The 23,063-nt window shown below is 31.8% G+C and overlaps 2 protein-coding genes across 2 annotated transcripts; one reads left to right on the forward strand and one right to left on the reverse strand.

Moving 5' to 3' along the window:
• Nucleotides 1-5,996: 5,996 nt before the first annotated feature.
• Nucleotides 5,997-9,591, forward strand: LOC118061036 (CASP-like protein 1E1). Its single transcript, XM_035074387.2, has 2 exons — nucleotides 5,997-6,659; nucleotides 9,125-9,591. The coding sequence occupies exons 1-2, from the start codon at nucleotides 6,412-6,414 to the stop codon at nucleotides 9,453-9,455; spliced, it is 579 nt and encodes a 192-aa protein (XP_034930278.1). The 5' UTR covers nucleotides 5,997-6,411; the 3' UTR covers nucleotides 9,456-9,591.
• A 1,855-nt stretch (nucleotides 9,592-11,446) lies between these two features.
• On the reverse strand, nucleotides 11,447-13,326 carry LOC118061035 (cytochrome P450 81E8). The gene is made up of 2 exons (XM_035074386.2): nucleotides 12,249-13,326; nucleotides 11,447-12,159 (listed from the first exon to the last, which is right to left on the reverse strand). The coding sequence occupies exons 1-2, from the start codon at nucleotides 13,128-13,130 to the stop codon at nucleotides 11,551-11,553; spliced, it is 1,491 nt and encodes a 496-aa protein (XP_034930277.1). The 5' UTR covers nucleotides 13,131-13,326; the 3' UTR covers nucleotides 11,447-11,550.
• Between the last annotated feature and the right edge of the window lie 9,737 nt (nucleotides 13,327-23,063).

Here is a 23,063-nt window from a genome sequence, read left to right on the forward strand (position 1 = left end):
AATTATCTAATTAGCTGTGAATTGCACATTTGGATTTAATTTGATAGATTTTATATGTCCAAGCTTGTGATTGTTTAATACACAACAACACAAGTATATGCTTGAATTGATAAAGATCTTGAATAGCAGTGCGATCAAATTCAACATCGAAATTAACACTTTGAAATTTTCGGAATATTACAAACATTTGTGCAATCCATATATACCAAAAATCTATGAATATAAATGAAATCACGAGCGGAAAACTTTCATTGATATTTTAAAGTGATATTTACTGACCAATTTTATTTCATTGTTAATTCTATTGGTATTTACTAACAGAAATAGTCTATCGGTAAATACTGAGAAAATCACAATAAGAATAAAATGAATTTAAAAAAACCAAAAAATACGATGATATGTATTTTTGTGTGGATGCTTTTACTGACGAAATTATAGTTGGATTCAAACAGAGAAAGCTGTAGAGTGACGTGTCACAAGTATTGATAGAATTGCTGACAGATTGACAGACAAAAACATTCTGTCGGTAAATCCATTGGTAATAGTTAATATATGAACTGGTTATTAATTTCCGCTCCCCTATTTCTCCTTCACCTTTGCAATTAAACAAAACCGCCCCCCACCCACATCACACCCCCATCCTTTCTTGACTTTTCCAGTAACATTAATAATTTTATTGCGGATTTTTCATTTTAAGTAAATCTATTATTTTTTTAATTTGAAAACAATTTTGAAATTTTAATTTTTTTATTGCATATTTTTTGTAGTAAATGTATTTTGGTTGGGTGTTTAATTGTTTTTTTCTCAAACAAACCTGTTGTATGGATACATGGTTTTATACATATTATGGCCTGTTTTAAATTTTATAAAATTATATTTGTTTGTAAATTGTTGAAACTTATATCGAATTACTGACTTAGGTGTGTTGTGATGATATAAATAATGGCTTATTTAACGGGTCCGTTTTATATTTTGTCAATTTTATTGCCGAGTTGTAATTTTTATAAATTAATGTGTACAAATTTATATGTACGTAGATAATTGATAATAAATTAAGAGAAATATGAAAATAGGTTGATTATTTACTTAACATGGTTAATTGATACATTTTGTTATCATCATTATTTGATATATATATATATATATATATATATATATATATATATATATGGTTCTATTGAAGTCATGGATGATCGTTCATGGATATATAAGGATTCACCTCAAGAATTGTGGATGATGAATTATTGTAATGGGGTTCAGGGTTTTATTAAATACGCAACATCTATTCTGAAAAATATTAGTGCAAATGGTATTACGTGTCTGTGCAGGAGGTGTCAAAATAAAACATTTATTCATCCAGATGTTGTAACGATGCATTTTTTTCATAAAGGGTTCATGAAAGAATACCTGTGTTGGTATGTACATGGAGAACTATTTGTTCCTCATGAGACCATGGTAGAAAGGATGGATGAGTCAACTTCTAGTACTAGCAACGTGCATGGAGTTAAAACTGACAACATTAATCCTTATAGGACTATGGTATATATGGTGAATATTTTGACATATATTTTTTTTTCTTCTTTTCTTCGGTTTATTAACAATGTACTTTTAATTTTTTTTTTGGTATTAAATATAGATAAACTCTGAAATTAAGCACGCCATTAAGGTGAGCATTTTCCATTCTAAAAACCTATATTTGTTTTTCTATTTTATTGTCTACATTGCAATAATGTTTTATTATGTTTGTTGAATTTTAATTGTGTTTTAGTATAAATGTTAATTGAATATATAGGATTAAATTTTATTTTTTTTTCTATTTTATTGTCTACATTGCAATAATATTTTATTGTTTTGTTTTGTTGAATTTTAATTTTTATTTTCAAATTTGTAGTATAAATATTAGTTGAATATATAGGATTAAGTTTAGTTACAAAAAATTCTTGTCAATTTAGCATTAAAAATATTATCATGTTGAAAATAAAATGAAATTGAATAATCCAAAATTGTTGGTAGAAATAAATTTAAATCAACTGGTTTGTGGCATATATTTTGTATATTTACATGATTGAAAATTTTGGGTAGTCTTTAGTATAGAGAAGGTGCTGCCGAATGTTTTTTTTTTTTTTAAATCAAAATTGTTTATGCAAATGCATGGGGGGAAATCAACTGCACATTGTGAGCACATGATCGCAACTAGTTCTTCTAGTAGTGATAATGACAACATGTCATTGGATGCCAATCAAGAAGAGGTACCTGTGTCAACTCACGACGATGCCTCTTCTAGTGTTATTGCACAACGTAGAGGTGGTGTCCTTTCATTGGGGGGTTCATTCACCCGCAAGTACTAGGTGTATTGGAATGATGACCTTTTAATGTAAGTTTGTTTTGTTTTGAGTTTGTTTGTGTTTAATAATTTATAAAGAACTAATATTTCATTAATTTTATCAATTTTCAGGTTCATGAAAATTCAGTCCCCCCAGGTAATAGCATCAGCGTTTAAATTGTCAATTGAGATTCCATTATTTCAATGGAGTCAGGTTTTCAAAGATCCTGATTGGAAACCTCTTGTCAATGCATGGTTTTCAAGATTTCAGGTTAGTGTTATTTATCATATTTTTTTATGTAAATTCCTTTACTTATTTAAATTATTGATTTATTTTTCATAAATTGTTGAATGGGATAAAGAAAATGACAATGTTGCAATGAGGGTTTGAGAGAATCACGTTGCAACTAGGTAACAACAAAAATAATACGATAATTATTTTTTATTTTAAATATTAAAATTTCTTTTGTCATTAACTTATATAGAATACAATTGTATCAAGTAGGTTGCGTGAATTTTTGGTATGAGGCGAAAAAAAAGCTAAAAAATATGTCAGAGAAAACGCTTTACCAGGCTGGAATGACGTGACGGTTTAGAAAGATTTTAGGCCGCCATACATCTTAGAGGATACATGGGCAGAATATATTCTGCATGTGACTTCTGAGCGTTTCACACGACACTCGTAGTCCAGTGGGGGGAACTAGAGCCGATAAATTCACGACTTGATTAGCACGCACACTTGCAGCTCCATTCTTTTCATTTTGCATGCAAATCGGATGATAAAATTGATTTTAATCACATCTATCTTTAACTAATTTGTTGTTATTTACAAATATATTTAACTTGCAACATTTGTTTTCTTAGAGGCTACGACTCTTGGACGTGAGTCGAGCCCAATAGAGCTTTTTGTGGAGATGCATGTGCAAAGTGAAGACTACCATAAAGGGGTGCAACAGTTCATTGACAACCGCGCTCAACACTTTGTGGTATGTTCGTTTAATCATTTTCTTTCATAAGTTATTATTTTCTTGAATTGAATTTAATGATTTTGGTTTATATTTCCATGAGACATATAACAACCGGTTGAGGGAAAGATACGAGGATGATCCTTCTATCCACTAGGATTTCGATTTGGATTTATGGATGGAGGCAATATCGTTCGATGGACCTGATAAAAATCATGTGTACAAACTCTTCAACACTACGATCAAGAACTTGTGGACGATCCGTAGCGTTTTAACCGCTGGGAGCTCATAATCTGTATCGAGTACCTAGCCTCAGAAGTTTGCGGCCTTGTAACAACATACAACCTATCTCACTAAAAAATATGAGCGACTCTCGGTGGATTATGAACAACTCTGATAAATGGTCATGGATATAAGATCATAGATGAGTGATACATGTGCGCTCCTTTTTTGGCCGTGTGGTCCTGGGAACAACCAACCTCCTCCTCCTCCTCCTCCTCCTCCTCCAATGCCATAATTATTCTTGTTTAATTTTTATTTGAACATATAAATTTGTAATGAATATTTGGATTTTATATTATTCAAGTTTAGTTTTACATATTTCAATTTTATACAATTTTATTTTTTTGTTCAAAAGATTGATTTAAAAAAAAAATTTATTTTTTAATTATTCCAGATGGATATACCAACAGACACAATCCGTCAATATATTTCAAAGGTGAGGGGAACAATTTACTCCATATGCCACTACAACATTGTTATCACTGATGAAATTATTTTCTCGGTATTTTACAAACGGTTTTAATAAATTAACAATAAATACCACTACCAATCATTGACAGAATTACCACTGGTGTATTAAAGCGAGTAATTTGTTTGATGCATATTTTCCGTCTATAAAACCATTGATGTTTTTTTTTATTGACAAAAATGACATTACTGATGAACGGTTTTCATTTGTAAATCTTTCGGTAAATTTTTTACCGATGGATTGATAGTGTAAATATCGACAAAAAATTATGTCGATAAAACTGTTAATTTTGGTAGCGTGCATTGGGACCATAGTTATTAAACTCGGACTGACCCGATGGGTTGACCCAGTGGCTAGATTGATCTGAGTAAGGTGAAAGACCGGCAAGAGTAAAAAAATGGTCAAACTCGATCGACCTGTGACCTGAGCAACCCGGTAAAACCCAATAGAGACTTTTTTTAAAAAAAAATTTCCTAGCTAGAGACCCTTTTTTTTCCATATTTTTTAGTTGGTTATTAATCATTTTCAAAGTTCATTATATAAATACTAGAATAATATTTTATTTTTTCAATGTGTGATTTGAAACCTTGTTGTATATATACTTTATATTCACAACAAAATAATTATTTGTTTAATATGGGATTTTGAAGGTCTTTAATATATATACTCTATTCACAAGAAAACAAAAATTATGTTTTTTCAATGTGGGATACAAAATCATTTTGGTTTAAATACATCAACTTAAAAGGATAACATGTATAGCCTATAGTCATATGGATTATTTTTTAATTTTTTATATAAAATATTAAAATTTCAAATATTTTTTCAGGATAAAAAACTTTTTAAAATAATCTTTTAAACTTTATTATTTACAACATGTATAGCCTATAGTCACTTAGGCCTTGTTTGCTTGGTGGAAAGTGGTTTCCTGAAAATCACTTTCCAAAATTTTCTATGTTTGTTTACCATTATAAAAATTAGTCAATGAAAAACGCTTTTTAGTCAAAGAAATATTTGGCTTGATTTCCAGAAAAATTATGAATGAGACTTATATTTATAATTAATATATTTTTTTCATAGAAAAATACAATTTCTTTAATATTGAAGATAATACATTACTATTACAATTTTTACAATACTCGAATAAAGAGAAAAAAAAAAGGTGAGAATTGAATCTAATTAAATGAAAATAAACAAGATAACTAAAATAATAATTATTAAAACTTCGGGTAGCATGTCTTCTCTATTTAGAACTTTGCAATGAGTTCATGGAGCCTCTCTCTTTTAAGTTGTTCATAAAGACTTTTTTCTATACATGTCTGTGTATCTTTGTCAAGTGAAGCCACAATCATTTCGCTAAATTTTGATTTTATTTTTTTGTAAATTAATTTTTTATATATTTTTTTATTGTTAAGATTTATTAATATCAAAAATAAATTTTAAAATATAAATACATACATACATACATATATATTATTTTAAAATATATTATATATTTTAAAAAATAATATCTATCTATACTTGAAATCTCTTGCAACCACTTAATAATGAGAGAAAATGTTGCCCAGCTAGGCCACGTGGATAGAAGAATCCAACAACCTCATCACTTGAGGCCTCTTCACAATTGCAGGTCTATTTTTTAATCTACGACAGGTCCTTGAATAAACACGCAGCCGACGTGAATAAATAAATAAATAGGAAGGGAGGGAGTAAGAGGGGTAATTTCTGTTATTTTAAAAAAGTATTATTTTAATATATTTTTGAAGTAAAAAATATTTTAAAAATTAACTGTAATTTTTTATTGTAATTTCAATAACCAGTAACTGGAAAATCGTGTGGTTTTGAAGGATTAGTTGATCAGATGAGAGCAACTAAGGTTTTAATAAAGAAGATTTCGTGACATTATATGAATCGTTCAATTAATAGAATTAGGTTATCGTTTCCGGCTAGAGGGTCACACACCTTCTCATCTCTGGCAAAAATAATAATGGGAGGATTTCTCAACGAGTGTGAAAATGGCACATATCACAAATCTTCAGAGACGTGTCAGCGGAAGACCAGCTTGTGCATCTCTGTCTATGTATCTTCTAGACACCATTAATTCACATTAAATCGCCTCCTTTCTTTGCCCTACTACTGCCTTCTAGACTTGGGCTCAATCCATCTACCCCATGCCTTCCGCTTCCTTCTTAATTCTCGCCAGCGACGCCAAGCTTTCTTGTCTCTCTCACGCTTCCCTACCTGACCATGGTTCACACTCTATTTAATGCCCCTCCTCCTCTCCTCGTGCTCGACCCTCTCTCGTTCTCTCTCTCTCTCTCTCTCTCTCTCTCAAGGCCAGGCTAGGTTGTACGGGCGTCGTCATTGTTAGCATGGAGAGCCAGAACAAGGCCAGTCTTCCAGTAATGGATGGGCTTGAGAGGAGAGTGGCGAGCCGAAGTGAAGGAGCAAGGACATGTGACTTGCTTCTACGAGTTCTAGCCTTGGTACTGACTCTGGCCGCTGCTATAGTTCTTGGGGTAGACAAGCAGACCAAGGTTGTTCCGATTAAGATTCTGGATACCCTGCCGCCGATTAGCCTTCCTGTCTCTGCAAAGTGGCATTACTTGCCTGCCTTTACGTGAGTTCTCTCTTCCAAGTTAATTATGATATATATATATATATATAGTTCATGTGTTTGTAATTACCATTACCTTGATTTATTATCTATTTTTTCTAACATGAAAGAAAAAAAATCCTCATCTTGCAGAATCTTAGGGCCGGGTATGTTGAGATGCCATATAAAGTCTAAAAAAATTCACGTAAGAATAGATAAGAGATATTAATTTTATCAACTAGATATAAAGTATAAAAATATCAATGTACCGTGGGTTGGATTTTGAACAGGTAAAACTCATGTCATTAGATTAATCGAGTTTTTGATCTAATTAATTAAATATTTTTTTATTATTATTTTTAACCTTATCTAGCTCAGATCTTGGATGAACTTACTAAATTAACTTTCTATATTAATGTGTGTGTTTGGCTTGAAGATGATGTGTTTTTTTTTTTTTTTTTTAAATATATAATTTTTTTTAAACATAAATCATTCCTTTAAAAGCTAAAAATACTTCTAAAAAAATCAATGTATCGAGGGTTGAATTGAGTTTTTTATTTTAACCAATTAAATATATCTTTTTTATTATTTTTTAAATCTTATCCAACTTAGATAGTGGATATTGGACCTACTAAATTAATGTAAATTTAACATGCTTATCAGCACCAATAACTCAAATATTGTATTAATATGTGTGTTTGGCTCGAAGGTAATATGATATGTTTTAATATATAATTTTTTAAAATATTAATCATACCTTTAGAAGTTAAAAATACTTGCTTTTTATATGTGAAAAAAAACCAAAACCAACCACTCTTGATTAATACAAGATATGAGTCATTAATGTAAATCGGAGCGGTGACGGTGACTGACGGCTAGTATGGCCTGGACTTCTAAAACAAACTCATTAATATTATGCCTTTATAAAAAGAATTTATTTGGCGCAGTGACGCCACCCATCATTTCACTAAAATTATTAAGATTTAATTTCTCGTCTCTCTAGAATAATTTCTCTAGCTTCGTCCAGCTGCTTGTAGAGCCTCAATTGTAGGGGTGTGTAAAAAAACTGGAAAACCGAATAAATCGAGAAAACAAAAAAAAAATTAACTGAAAAAACCGAACTGAAAAAAAAAACCGATTAGAATAGTTAGGAAAAATCCCGGTTCGATTCGGTTTTGTAATGCAGGAACCGGTTAACCCGGACTGAACCGAACCTGTTCAAAAAAAGCACTATAAATAGAAAAATTACCCCCCTCTCACTCTTACTCTCCAACCCTAGCCGCAACTTCCTCTCTCTTTTTTCTCTCCATCTCCTCTCCCAGCCCCCTCTTTCTCTCCCTCTCCCTCCCAGCAGCCCCCTCTCCCTCTTTCTCTCCCTCTTTGCGCGTGTGATTGTGTGTTCTCTCCAACTCTCAGCATCTCCCAACAATCAGAGAGCCCTGACATTATACAGTGTGTTGGCGAAGCAATATTGGACGATTCTAATGGCTTTGGAATAACAAAATTCCTCTCCATGGTTTATTATCTATCACCTTGATATTTATTTAGATGGCACCTCCCACAAAGGAACTCAGCTTTCCTTTTTTTGCCGTGATTTGTCGTTGGGAGGACCCAGCAGCCCCCTCCGTGATTTTTGGCATTTGGGTATTTGAAAAATATAGGAAAAACCATGTTTATTTTGCAAGAAATTTTGGATTTGATTTATAGCAGAGTTTTGGATTTGGAATGAAATCAATGCTGTTGATTTTGGCTTTTAATTCGTTTGCATATAGGTTGTCTCAGTTTTTTGAAATAAAAAACCGAACCGGACCGGACCGAAACCGGTCGGTTTGACTCGGTTTCGGTTCGGTTTTGGTTTTTTTTCAAAAAAAAGAAAAAACTGGTTTGGTTTTTTTTTTCAGTTTCAAAACGAACCGAACCAAAAATGCTCACCCCTACTCAATTGCATGATGATCGTTTGTCGAGTGAGATTTGCATAAAACAGCCAGCATCTTGAGCAATTCAAGTTGAGTTTCTTTATATATATATATAAAAGAGGCCTTTTTACTGTTTTGGAGAGTTATGCGGGGCTAGGCCTTGCCACTTGCGATCCCGGTGGTCTGCCTCTCATAAATGTTACGAGCTCGTGACCAGAAAATTTATTCTTATGTTGCGTGATGATGATGGAAACATCACAGTTTTCAAGCTCTTAATTATTTGTTTTTTTTTTTTTTTTTTTTAAACTATTTTTTTTTTCATAGAAAGAGTTCCATTTCTTGTTATGATATGAAGATATTAGATCAATTTACGTGTATTTTTGGATGTGGAGCTACATATATCATACGGGGGGGTTTTATATGAAATTTACTCTTTTTTTCTTTTCATTTCTGTTTTTTAGAATTAGGGATAGATTTTAGTCAAACTCTAATCAAGGATCGTCGTCTGCATGCATGGAGCCATTTTCTGTCTTAATTGCAAGATGTTTTACCTGACCACTTTGAGTTTGATAGGTATTCTGTTGCATCAAATGCGATAGCATGTTCATACGCTGCTCTCTCTCTAGCCCTCTCCGTGAGTGGAAAGAAGGGGATGATGTCCATCGTCGTCGTTCTTGACCTGCTGATGGTGGCACTGCTGTTTTCCAGTAACGGAGCTGCCTTGGCCATTGGTCTCATGGGTTACCAAGGGAATTCGCATGTGAGGTGGACCAAAGTGTGCAATGTTTTTGGGAGATTTTGCAATCAGGTTGCAGTTTCTATTTCCCTTTCTCTGCTCGGTTCCATCGTCTTCCTCTTCCTCGTCGGCACCACCTCTTTGCGGCTTCTCAAGAAATCCAAGTGAAGATCCTCCGGCCTTGTTTGTAATCTTATATTATAAAACCCCTTTTTAATTCATGGCCTTAATTTCTCTATGTAATGCCTCAACTCTCAATGCTTAATTTATAAAAGAATTTCCCCTCTGAGGTGAAAAGGCTCTGGATCTGTGCTTGTGTCAAGATCTGTAGCAGTCAATTAGTGAATCAACGATCATATAGGGATCTTTTTATTGAGTGTTCAAAAACAATTTTATCACAACTGCGTCTAGGAGGCTTAGAAAATTGTTGATCTAGTCCTCCCCATCCATATTGATTTGTTAACAAATCCCATCCAAATTGAGCTTCTAAGCGTGTTAGGAAATTTGTGTTAGAGAATAATATAAATTATATCTTGAAATCTTATCTAAAAGTTTAAGTTTTTAGGTTGAGATATTTCTTTAACATGGTATCAGAGCTTTAATAACCTAGCGATCACGAGTTCGAATTTCACCACCCTTATTTATTTGATAAAAATCAAGTACAAGGTAATGTGGGTCTGTATAAATTTCAAACCTAAAAGGCTTTCATTTAAAGGGAATGTGTTAGAGAATAAAATAAATCATATCTTGAAACCTTATCTAAAAATTTAAACTTTAGGGTTAAGATCGTTTTTTGATAATTTCATCACACTTTTCATTATAAAATTGTGAGATTCTCGAAAATTCTTTAGGAAGTCAATAGAGATTTTTTGTGAAAGTTTGGAATTAATTTGAGGTTTTTCCTGTTTTATATTACAAGTTCGTTTTCATTCCATGAAGCAAGATGTTCTGTTTAAGGATTTTATGTTCATCAGCACAGATTGAAGCCAAGAAGAAAAGGAACAGCACCTGTGAAAGATGATTTAAATCCATTAGTAAACTTCTTTTAATAATTTGATTCCAATCCGTGTCACTTCTTCTTCTTTTTTCTTTTTATTATTAATATGAATAGTATTATTTATATCTTGATTAATTTTATAAATTTTAAAATTAATATTAATATACATTTTTTAATTATCCTAAAAATATATAAAAATCAAACTAATAATGTTCAGAAAATAAATTCAACAGCCAACCAATTAAATTAATTAATATCACAAGATTTAGATTGGTCTAGGGGGTACGATTTTCAACTAATCAAATGGAATGGTTGGACTGTCACCTTCATTTGACAATTTTTCATACAAATCAATGTTCAAAAGTTTGAAAATTCAACTCCATTATCCAACTTGTTGCTATTTGAAAGGCTAGTTTATATCATTGTTGATATTGGTAGCAAGATTTTATTTTTTTCATGATTATAATGTAATATATATATATATATATATATATATATAGTTTTGTAATTGTATAGTTTGTTACACTAATATTGTCTTACTTGTGATATTAATATTGTCTTTGTCAATGATTGTAATGTCCCCTTACCCGCGACTTCCGATCCGAATTTCTGGGTACAACCTCAAAAATAATATGATTAGAGATTCCTTGGCAATTCCTACCCCAAGAGATTCTTTTTATTTCAATATTATACTTATTTTTTTCTATTTATTAATTGTACTGTTTTTAAATGATAATGTGACAATTAAATCCCCATTAAATAATTATTTAAAAATATATTTTCAGTTGTTTTTTGAAATATTTTTACTTATAAATATATTAAAATAATTTTTTTTTATTTTTTAAAATTTATTTTTATATCATAACATCAAACAATAACATGACAATTAAGTTTATTTTAATATTTTCTATTTTTTTAAGAGATAATTACATATAAAATACTTTGTATTTTATTGATATTTTTATCTAAAACCTGCATTCATTTTAATACTTATACTATTTTGATCAATTAAGTTAATTGTCACGTTAAGTTAGTATTTTCTATTTAAATACATTGTATTTTATTAATATTAATTTTTTAAAACCTCAAATTAATACTTACTAAAATTGTTGTATAGCAGGAACATTCTCAGCAAATGTTAAATGTTTTTTAATTAAAAATATATTAAAATGGTCATTTATTAATTTAATCGAAACCATTAAAAAAGATATTTATTTAATATTTCTAAAAACAGAAGGAATAATTTTGTAAAATACATTGAGAAAACTAGGAGAGAAGATGAACCATGTGTGGGCGCACTCTACACATGGCCTCAGCTGGCTCTACTCTGCACATGAGTGTGTGCATCTTGTCAGTCATGTCGATGTCCTTTCCATCAACCTTCTCCCACTCGAAGCATTGAATCAACGAGCCCAGTGTTGCGGCCATTATTCTCTGCGCCAGCCCCTCCCCGGGACAGGCTCTCCTCCCCATCCCGAAAGGCATGTGCGTGTATGCTTCCGATTTCCAGTTTTCAAATCTCTCAGGCTTGAAACTCGTCGGGTCATTCCACAGAGCAGGATCTCTGTGAATAGCCCACGCATTTGCAAACAGAATTGTACCGGCGGGGACATCGTATCCTCCGATGGTACAGTCTGCCGATGACATGTGCGGTGCTAGGAGCGGAACAACCGGATGCAATCGTAAGCTCTCAAGGATGACACTTTGAAGGTAGGGTAGTTTCGAGATATCTGCTTCATCTACCATGTGCTCCTGACCAATCTGAGCATCCAATTCTTCTCTTGCTTTCTTTTCCACATCAGGATGGTTCAGCAGATTGCAAACTGCCCATTCTAAAGATGTACTGAGGGTCCTTGTCCCTGCAAGCAACATTATCTGCAGAAGAAAAACAGAGTCTTAGATGCAGAGTTCATCATCCATGATCAGCTAGAGCTAGAAAATGAGATCTGAGGCTAATCAATTACCAGAATAAGCCCTTTAATTATGTCCTCTGTGTAGTATTCCGGTTGAGAATCCTGCAGAGTAAGCAAGTGGTTTATCATGGTGTTTCTATCCCTGTCACGTCGATGCTCATCAACCAGTCCTTGCAAGATCAAATCCATCCTCTTATTGAGCCCCACGCACTTCTTCACGAATCCATTATAATCAACACTCTGGAAGATTGGGAACACATCTGCTAGATTTGTCAGCCCACCGAGGTCAGCATACTCTCGCATGGTCTCCTTGAACTTGTTTGCCTCCTCAATTAAATCCACACCTTCACCGTAATACCGCTTCCCTGCGATCATTCTCATTACGATATTAAACGTCAGGTCTGTAAACACGGACCTTAAATCTACCTTAGCAAAACCGCTGTTGGAAACCTGCTGAAGTCTGCGTGCTAAGTGCTTGATTTCGTCTCTTCGGATGCCCGAAGAGGAGCTGAGGCGGGAGGACGAGAAGATCTCAATTGCGCATATGCGGCGAAGGTTGCGCCAGTGATCACCATAGTTGGCTGAAGCAACCGTGGTGAAGTTGTAATGTAAGTGCTTGCCGTTTAGAAAGGGAGGGCGGTTAGCGAAGTTGATGTCGTTCTTGGTGAAGCATTCTTCTGCCAGAGATGGGGAGGATACAAGAATCACGGAGCGGGAACCAAATCGAAGAAAGACGATTGGGCCATATTTTCTTGAGAGAATCTCAAGAGTTCGATGGATGGGTTGTTTGAGAAGATGAAGATGGCCGATGATCGGAATAGCTGGCGGGCTTGGTGGGAGATTTTTGCGCTTTTTTCCTGTTGCTAGCAAGAACTTAACGGCAAGGACAAGAAGGAAAAAACCAAAGAGCGAGTATAGATAAGTGTTAGGCATGGCTAGTTCCTGGCTGGTCGCTATGCCTCCAACCTGATGAGTTCTCCCGGTATTTAAGCTGGTTTGTCGAGCTGTATATATTGGACATTGAATTCCTTCCTCGATACTGTGTTGTTTTGTGAGTTTCTTATGCGCCTTTTTTGACCATAACTCCCCAGAGGTACCTCAAGTCAGGGGATGGCTGCTTCCTAAGCTTTTAAAAATCAATGTGTTGTTCATATCTATCATTTCGTTTGAAATTATTAAAATATTTTGTATTAATTTAAAAAATAGAATAAAACAAAATAATTTTTATTTTATTTTAAGTCTTGTCCTATTTTAGATTTTTTAGATAAATTTTGACTGGAATGTTCCAGTTTTATTTCATATGTTTCGATTTGATTTTGAAAAAACCATTTAATTAAATCTAAACTTCAACTTATTTTAACCAAAACAAATCATAAAAATACCATATAAATATTAATAACTCCATTTTCAACTATAAAACAATCTTTAATCAATCTAAAAATAAAAAATTAAATCAAATCAAATCAAATAATAATAATAATAATAAATTTATGAATCCTAATTTAATTTTTTAGCATAGTCAAAGGGCAAATTCATCTTCATTGAACTCTCCTCTCCTAACAAACCTTCATTGACACCAATATTTATACATTCCTTCCATTTCTTTGGTTGAATAAAACATGAGTGTGGCATATCTTTTTTATAAAATATTAACAGAAAAAAGAAATAACTATAGTCAATCTAATTTGATCTAGTTGATTCAATTAAAACCATTTTTTTAATTTTAAAATAATATTACTTTAATTTTTTCATAAAAAAATTAATTAATATAAATTTACTTGTTTAATTCACCACCCGAGTCTTGGTAAAGCTATGAAGAATTGTTTGAGTAAATGTGTTTTATATATCTAAATCAAAAGGTTAGTTTTAATTTACAAAAACATCAATCAAATTAATAATTTTTAAAAAATAAATTTAAAAACCGACCAATTAATTTAATTACTATCACAAGATTTAGCTCGGTCTAGGGGGTACGACTTTCAGCTAATCAAATGGAATGCTTGGACCGTCACCTCCATTTGACAATTTTTCATAGAAATAAATGTTCAAAAGTTTGAAAATTCAACTCCATTTTCCAATCAGATACAAGAACTTGTTGCTATTTGAAAGGCTAGTTTACATCATTGTTGATATTGATCGCAAGATTTTATTTTTTTCATGATTATAATGTAAGAAAAAAAATAGTTTTGTAATTGTATACTTTGTCACACTAATATTGTCTTACTTTTGATAATAATATGATAAGAGATTCCTTGGCAATTCCTACGCCAAGAGGTTTAACTCACGATTAATACTTACTAAAATTGCTATATAGCAGGAACATCCTCAGCAAATGTTAAATGTTTTTTTAATTAAAAATATATTAAAATGATTATTTATTAATTTAATCGAAATCATTAAAAAAATTATTTATTTATTATTTCTAAAAACAGAAGGAATAATTTGTAAAATACATTAAGAAATCAATGTGTTTTTCATATCTATATTGTGAATTCCATTCCATTTCATCTGAAATAATTAAAATATTTTGTATTAATGTAAAAAACATAATAAAATAAAGTAATTTTTATTTTATTTTAAGTCTCGTTCTATTCTAGATTTTCTAAAATAACTTTCAACCGGAATGTTTCGGTTTCATTTCACATGTTCGGTTTCGATTTTGAAAAACTATTAAATTAAATTCAAACTTCAACTTATTTTAACCAAAACAAATCCTAAAAATACCATATAAATATTAATAACTCCATTATCAACTACAAAACAATCTTTAATCAATCTAAAAGTAAAAAACCAAACAAAACAATAACAATAACAATAATAATAATAATAATAATAATAAATTTATATACCCTAAATTTATTTACCCTAATTTAGCATGGTCAAAGGGCAAATTCATCTTCATTGAACTCCCCTCTCCTAACAAACCTTCATTGACACCAATATTTGTTACATTCCTTTCATTTCTTTGGTTGAATAAAACATGAGTTGCACATCTTTTTTATAAAATGTTAAGAGATCAAAAAATCATTCTCTATTAATATCACAATAAAAATATATTTTGCAACACGATTATAATATAAAAGCACAAGATTATTTCTTATTATCTTCAATAAAAGCATGACTTCCATGTGATATTGAATAAGTAAACTAAAGGGAATTTAAAGGGGTGACAAACAAAACTTATAATTTAATTAATGGTTAAAAAATTACTAATTAGTTGGCGTTCGTGTGATAATTTAAATGTGACACTCAGATTCCAACTCTCTCTATCTTCGTTCAAGAATTAATTGTCATAGCGTTTTGATGTGAATGGCTTGTATGGCTTCCCTTTATCTTTTAGAAGTGAAAAGTCCGTGTTTGATTTATGTTTTTTTTTTTATGTTAAAACATTTTACTTTCATATAATATTATCATATATTGTTTAAGTTGAATTATTTTAAGTTAAAGTTCTATTTAATCTTGATTATTTAGGAATATTTTAAAATTTAAAATTATATTTGTTTTGATATTATGTTTATATTAAATAATTTATAATTAATTTATCTTGAATTTGAATTTTATATATATATATATATATATATATTCATGAACAGTAAAATCTTAAAATATCACATAAAAATAATCTAAAACTAAAAATATTTCATTTTAATTAAAAAATTAAAATATTTATCAAAACAGAATTTACAACCTTCATGTATGTTTGTAGTTTGAAGATGATAAAGGCATTAGGAATTTTAATCACTTGAGCCAAAAAGCCAACCTAAAGCATATTATCCTTAGTGAACCCCTTTTGAGCTTGTTTATCTTTTCTTTGCTTTATCCATGGATAAGCCTTAACTTTTTATATGTTTTCCTTTTCCCCTGGCCAAGAATTAGTAGAGCATATACTTGTGATATCTCATGGAATTATGGTTGGAAATTATGTGAAAAGAAAGAAGAAGTGATGTTTGATGAAAATATCGGCAAACTTTCCAAAGGTGGAAAAAAAAAAGTTAAGAAGAAGTGTTTCTTCATGTTCTTAAGATTTTATGTTGAAAGAGCTTAAAATCAAAAGAAGTTAAGCATTGGTGATTAAAGATGGAAAATTTATGTGCTTTGATGAAATATCTTGTTTGAAATATTATTTTTTAGAATGCTCTACTTTCTTTGGTTTGAACCTTCTCTTTTACCTCACATTAACATTAGCCCCATTACAGCCGGAAATAAGACCTTTTGATTCATGCATTGCTTGTAATATGTTAGTAATGGAGATGAGATTGAAGAGCAAGCTTATGGTAGAATATATTCATTGATTGAATTTGAGAGATTTAAACACATAAGCCCTAAACACGTAAGTGTTGGAGTGTATATAAATGAGAGGACCTATCACTTTGGCATGGCATAGATTTTATTTAAATCCCGACAATTACTTGAGTTTTGAAGTTTCCATGTAAATAAATTCATGAAAATTTATACTATTTATCCTTCTTGATTTTATTCTTGTTTATAATGCATATATTCTTGGATATTAATGGGAGATTAGGAGATTAGTCATAGTGATTTGATTTAATTTAACTTCAATTTGATTTTACCTATCCTTTCTCGAGGACGAGCAAGAGCTAAGTGTGGGGGTATTTGATGCAACCATATTATTCGATAGTTTCATCCACATTTAACTAGTGTTTTTCCTATGTTTTATATATATAATGCCTTGATATTCTTTTTTTTTTTATGTTTTGAAGGCACTTTTGGATGAAAGATGCAAAAAGGAGTAAATTGAAGGTAATTGGCAGATTTAATGTTCAGTTGATGTTTTATGCAGAGCATGAGCTCTAAAGCTCAAAATGAAGTGATTCCATGGCATTAAAAAGCTAACATCTATACTTTTCTGGACATCTAAAGCAAGACAATAAAATAAGGAAGAGCATGGAAATTGCAGCTTTCAAAGTCAAATCTCGCAATCTGCCAATGTTGACCTTCGGTCATTCCTACTTGAATATCTAGAGCTAAAAAGGTCCAATTGATTCAAACTCAATTTTTTTGGATTCTTGACTCAAAGGATTATAAACACTCCAAATTTCAGCCAAAAACGATGTCATATGAGGGAGATATGATTTTTCAAAGATGATAACTGAATTATGCCAGCAAACAGGTTTCGTGAAGAAACGAGTCCAAATTACGTTCCAAAGCATCTAAACCAACATCCAAGTTTTTATTTCAGCAATGTAGCTCCTCTAAGTCAAAGCTTGAAGATTTAATGCAAAGCTATTTTTCTTTTTTTTAGGAAAATAGTTATTGAACTACTTAAATATAAATTGTCTACTTAAGGGAGGACTATTTTGTAAAATAGAGATTAGGGTTTCCTAACATATAAAAAGAATGAGAGAAAAGAAGGGGGCCAGCCACCCAAGAAGAGAATTAAGGTTTATGAAGGTTTATAAAGAATTATCGGTGTTGGTATGGACATGAAGAAGTATTTGTTCATAATAAGAGCATGGAAGAAATGGTGGTTGGGTCAACTTCTAGTGCTAGAAACATGCATAAAGTTGCAAATGACAACACTAATCCTTACATGAATATGGTTATGGATGCAATGAGAATGAATCAAGGTAATGCCAGTCAATGTCCAATCATAGAAGAAGAACCTAATATAGATGCAACTAGGTTTTCTGATTTGTTGAAAGATTCTGACGAACCATTATGGGATGGCTGCACGAACCACAGTAAATTATCGGTCGTAGCACATGTGTTCACCATCAAGTAAGATCACGGGTTGAGTGAGGTTGGGTATGAAAAAATTGTTGAATGGGCGAGAAGCATTTTACCTGAAGGCAATAAGTTGAAAGAGTTTTATGCTATGAAGTCCACGATGAAACCCCTCGATTTAAGATACTAGAAAATTGACATGTGCCCTAGCTTCTGCATGTTATACTACCTTAAAAATATTGAGTTGACTAAGTGCATGACATGTAGGTATTCTTGTTACAAACTCAGAATTGGCAGGGTAAAGACTCTAGTTGCATTCCCTTTTTTGGCTTGTAATATTTAGCTCAATCTTCAACAAATTAAAAGGTATGTTCTTCGTCTTCTTCATTTGTTTTAAGATTTTATTTTTTTTATTTGTTCTTTTTTCTTTATCTATTGTTAATTTTGTTATGTATTTCCATTACTTTTAATTGTTATTGTTGAATTTAGCTTGTAATTAGTAATTGAATATATATGAATAAATATTTTGGCAATGAAATTAGAACTTTATTTGGTATGTATGTTTATATTAAAAACCTTATAACTTTTAGCAATTTTATTTGTTCTTTGTTGAATTTACAATTGTGGTGGTCAAATAAACATATAATTACTTCTTCAATGCTCCATGAAGTGGAGATATTAAAGGTTAAAGTTTTAGATATTGTCCATAGATTTGCCATCAAATATTAATTTGAATACTGTTTATGCAGTACTAAAGGACTTGGATATCCTGATAAACTCGTGACCTATATTATGAGATAAGAATAACCTAATAGAGAAAAATTAGAACTTTTAGCAAGAACCTTGTTTTCAATTGGTTGTGGCTATTGTCAATATTTACAGGTTTGAAAAGGTTGAGTAGTCTCCAGTATAGAGGAGGTGTTGCCGAATTTTTTTTTAACAATCAAATTTAATTGTATAATTATTCGTATAAAATTGTGTAGATGAGTAGAACGAAATCAACAGCTCGCCACTCACATATGGTCGTAGCTAGTTCTTCTAGCAATGAGGATGACATGTCCTTAGGTGGCAATCAAAAAGAGGCTCCTGCGCCGTCACCTGATGCTTCTTCTTCCAGCGCGGTTTCATAGTGCAGAGGCGGCATGCTTTCGCAGCGGAATGAATTCACCCGCAAATACGAGGCATAGTGGAAGGACAACCTTTCAATATAAGTTTGTTTCCGTTTTAGTTTTTTTATTTTTTTAAAAGAACATAATTTATGAACAACTAATGAACATTGAGGCCACCCGAGTAATATCATCAGCGTTTAAATCGTTGATGGAGATTCTATTATTTCAATGGAGTCAAGTATCTAGACATCTTGAATGGATACCTTAAATCGATGCATGGTTTGATATATTTGAGGTTGGTGTTAATTTCTAATTTCCAGCTTATTTCTAATAAATTATTATTATAATTGTAAATAAATTATTATTTTTATTTAAAATTAATTATTTATACACGAGACAAATTCAGCTGGGACAGTGCGCATGACATTGTTGTGAGGAGGGTGTAGGAAAACCACGCGGCAACTAGGTAACATCGAAAACAATTCAATATTTTTTTTGAAAAAAATGTATGTTTCAAAATCTAATTTCTCGCTATGGAAGTAGGTTGCGTGATTTTTGGTACGAAACAAAAAAAAAACACGAGAGATAACGGTCTCCGAGGTTGGAACGACATAGTGGTTTGAAGGGATTTCAAACCGCTATACATCCTGGAAGATATATGGCCTCAATATCTTGTGCACGTGATGTTTAAGTGGTTCACATGACGCTCACAGTCCGGTGCTAGCAACCGAAACAGACCAATTCATGGCTTGGTGACAGCGCACATCGGCAACTTTGTTCTGTTTGCTGCACATGCGAAACATATGGTAAGATTATTTTAAATGAAACATATCATTAAATAATTTGTTGTTACTTAATTAATTTTTTTCCTTGCAGCCTACGTCTATTGGACGTGAGCCGAGCCCAATGAAGTTGTTTGTTGAGACGCACGTACAGAGTCAAGACTGTCAAAAAGGGGCGCAACAATTCGTTGACAACCGCGCTCAACACTTTGTGGTATGTTTGTTCAACCATTTTATTTTGTAAGTTATTATTTTATTGAATTGAATATGATGATTTCTTTTTTCATTTTCAGGAGACCTATAATAGCCAGTTGATGGAAAGATAAGGGGACGATCCTTTGACCCGTCCGAATTTGTAAATGGAGGTAGGATCGTCCCATGGACCCAATAAAAATCTAGTGTACGGGCTCTCCAATACTACGGTCGAGAACTTGTGGGTGGCCCGTAGTGTCTCAACTGTTGGGAGCTCCCAATCAGTTTCGAGTACCCAATCTAAGGAGTTCGTGGCCTTACAACAACACACGGCTCACCTCACTGAAAAATATGAGCAACTATCGGCGACTTATGAACAACACACGGCTCATCTCACCGAGAAATATGAGCAACTCTCAGCGAATTATGAATAGCTTCGCCAAATAGTCATGAACATGGCATCACAAAGTGGTGATACATGTGCGCCCCTCTTTTGGTTGTATAACAACCAGCCTCCTCCTCCTCCTCCAGCTCCATCATTATGTTAATTTAAAAAAAAAAATTGAAACACATTCAATTTGTAATGATTATTATTTAACTTTATTTTTTTTTGTTTTTGATGTTTAATAAAATTTTATTTACATAATTGGTTTTTTTTACTATTAATTTATATTATTTTTTCTACATAAGTTTTTTTTTAAAAAATAAAAATAATCATCGAGGGATTTACAGACGGAATGTATTCGTTGACATTTGACAAAGAGTGAAAAATGCCAATATCACCAATAAATTTACAAACAGAATATGTCCGTCGGCATTTCACAGTAGCTTGGTGCAAATGCCACAATCATCGACGAATTTACAAACGGATAAATTATGTTGGCATTTCATAGAGTGGTGGAAATGCCATACTCACTAACAAATTTATAGAGGCATACCATCTATCGGCATTTAATCGAGAGCTGAAAAATATTTATTGGATAGCCACTATCACCAACGGAATAAATCCATCGGTATATTTCAAGCGGGAATTTTTTTTTTTGCATGTAATTTCCATCTGTAAAATCATTGGCAATATTTTTTTGTTACCGACAGACTTAGCGATGGAATTTGATATTACCGATGAACGGTAAGCCATTACTTATTTTAAGGATCATGTAACATGTAGACTCGTTATGCCTTCACATTACCCAGGAATTTGCACTCCTTTTTACATAAGTTTGGACTTCTACAAAACCTGATACAAAATCAAGCTTGGTCCATTCTTCATGTCCCGGACTTCATCTCTTCTTAATTAATTTTTATGTATACCATGTCAACTTCTTTGATTTCCTGGGCCAAAATAGACCTCCTCAAAGACAGAAAGGCCGCAAGAGAGATGATTGTTGGTGGAACAACTGCATCCATTAAGTCACTTGAAAAGAAAAAAAAGATTCTAGAGTTCATCGAGTTTGAGTTTTATAAATTTTAAAATTATTGAAAGTTTATATAATTATTAACTTCAGGTATGTGGGATCCCCCCTCCACACACACAGACAAAGGAGATAAGAACATTGGAGAGGCTGAAGAGGCAAAAGGATTCATCAAACAGTTGGAATTCGTCAATAAATATAATGGTCTGTAGCGAGGTCTCCATTTTCAGGATTCAGGCAATGGCTAGACAAGGTCGACTTGTGACAAGAATTCTCAGGATCTTGCAAAAGCACAGGTCTGAAATTTTGGATGCAAATGGAGTCAGCAAGCACTGAAACTGTCACAGCAACTACTTACTCATGGCAATGCAGACAGAATTATATAAGGACTGGATCATAAGAGACATATTGTATTTATAGGATGGAATTCATATTTATCTTTTAATTTAGTCCTTGTGAACAAAGGCTATTTGGAAAATTAGTTTTTTTCATTAGATGTATCAGTGGTGAGGAAAGGGTACTGAACAAAAAGAAGAGAGGATTTTCATGTTTCCAAGAATTTATGTACTTTTTGAACGTATGAGTTTCTATGCCTTGTTTCTTTTATGCATGTATGTATGTGCGAGCACGTGTTCATGAAGACTAAGTAATATAGTTTTTTTAAGATTGTTTCAGCCATGGCTAAGAGAGAAATGAGCTCAATTGTGCATAACATCATCTGTTAATAGGCCATTGCATTCACTCCGCTGGGAATCCGACTATTCTTTTTTAAAATTTTAAAAAAAATTATTAAAAATATAAAGATTTTTTTTAATAGTATCATTAAATCGATCCTTGAAATTTTATCATCTCGGTTCTTTTACTTAGCTCGAATTCTGAATTAAACCGCCTGAGAGCTAACCTAAAATAAATTATTCGATTTAATAGGTCTAAAAATAACTTGGATGGGGTAAAAACATGACATATATTTAAAAAAAAAAAACTTTAAGATAATATTTTTTTTTAATATTAAGACGATGTCAGATTGGATCGACCTCAGTCATCCTCTGACTTAGGTCATGGACTTTAATGGGTTTAAAAACTTTGTTGTTTTGTAAATTAATTTTATTTAATTTTTTATGGACCATGGACTTTCTAAAATTTAATATAATGTATTTTTTCCAAAACTATTTTTTTTAATTATATGATAAAAAAAATACACGATCACATAATCAAGTTCAATTAAAAAAAAAACCTCTCTAAACCTGTGAATCGGGGTAACTAAGGTTACCTTGTCAAACTCACAAAACCGAGTCGTTAACTCCAAAAAGTTTAATAACATAGTTTTTTTTAAAAAATTATTTTTTATTTAACTAAACTTTTTAAAAAATAGATCATATCGTGATGCTAAGATATTTTTCTAATACTGAGATATATTTTTGATGCCGTGATAACCATATAAAAAATAAATTAAAATAAATTATCAACTTTAAATCTTCGTAAACACATAGGACTAAATTTAAAACAAAAAATAACAACCAAAGAAAACAAAGGGGTCAAAATAAATAAAACAACAGTGGATTATCATTGGAATCCATAGTGATAATGGGTGCGGAAAAGAAAGTGTTTTGCTTATACCTTCTAGCTAGCTTTATACTTGATAAAAGCAATGTGAGTTTGGTTGATTTCTGAAGCCTTATAAATCAG

This window comes from Populus alba, chromosome 8 (genome assembly GCF_005239225.2).
Source record: "Populus alba chromosome 8, ASM523922v2, whole genome shotgun sequence".
In the NCBI taxonomy this organism is placed as follows: Eukaryota; Viridiplantae; Streptophyta; class Magnoliopsida; order Malpighiales; family Salicaceae; genus Populus; species Populus alba.

Excerpts from the sequence above, each read along its gene's own strand:
- LOC118061036 (XM_035074387.2), top strand. The coding sequence starts at position 6,412 with ATGGAGAGCCAGAACAAGGCCAGTCTTCCAGTAATGGATGGGCTTGAG. Across the intron at positions 6,660-9,124 it reads CATTACTTGCCTGCCTTTAC|GTATTCTGTTGCATCAAATG; the intron begins GTGAGTTCTCTC and ends TGAGTTTGATAG.
- LOC118061035 (XM_035074386.2), bottom strand. The coding sequence starts at position 13,130 with ATGCCTAACACTTATCTATACTCGCTCTTTGGTTTTTTCCTTCTTGTC. Across the intron at positions 12,160-12,248 it reads TAATTAAAGGGCTTATTCTG|ATAATGTTGCTTGCAGGGAC; the intron begins GTAATTGATTAG and ends TTTCTTCTGCAG.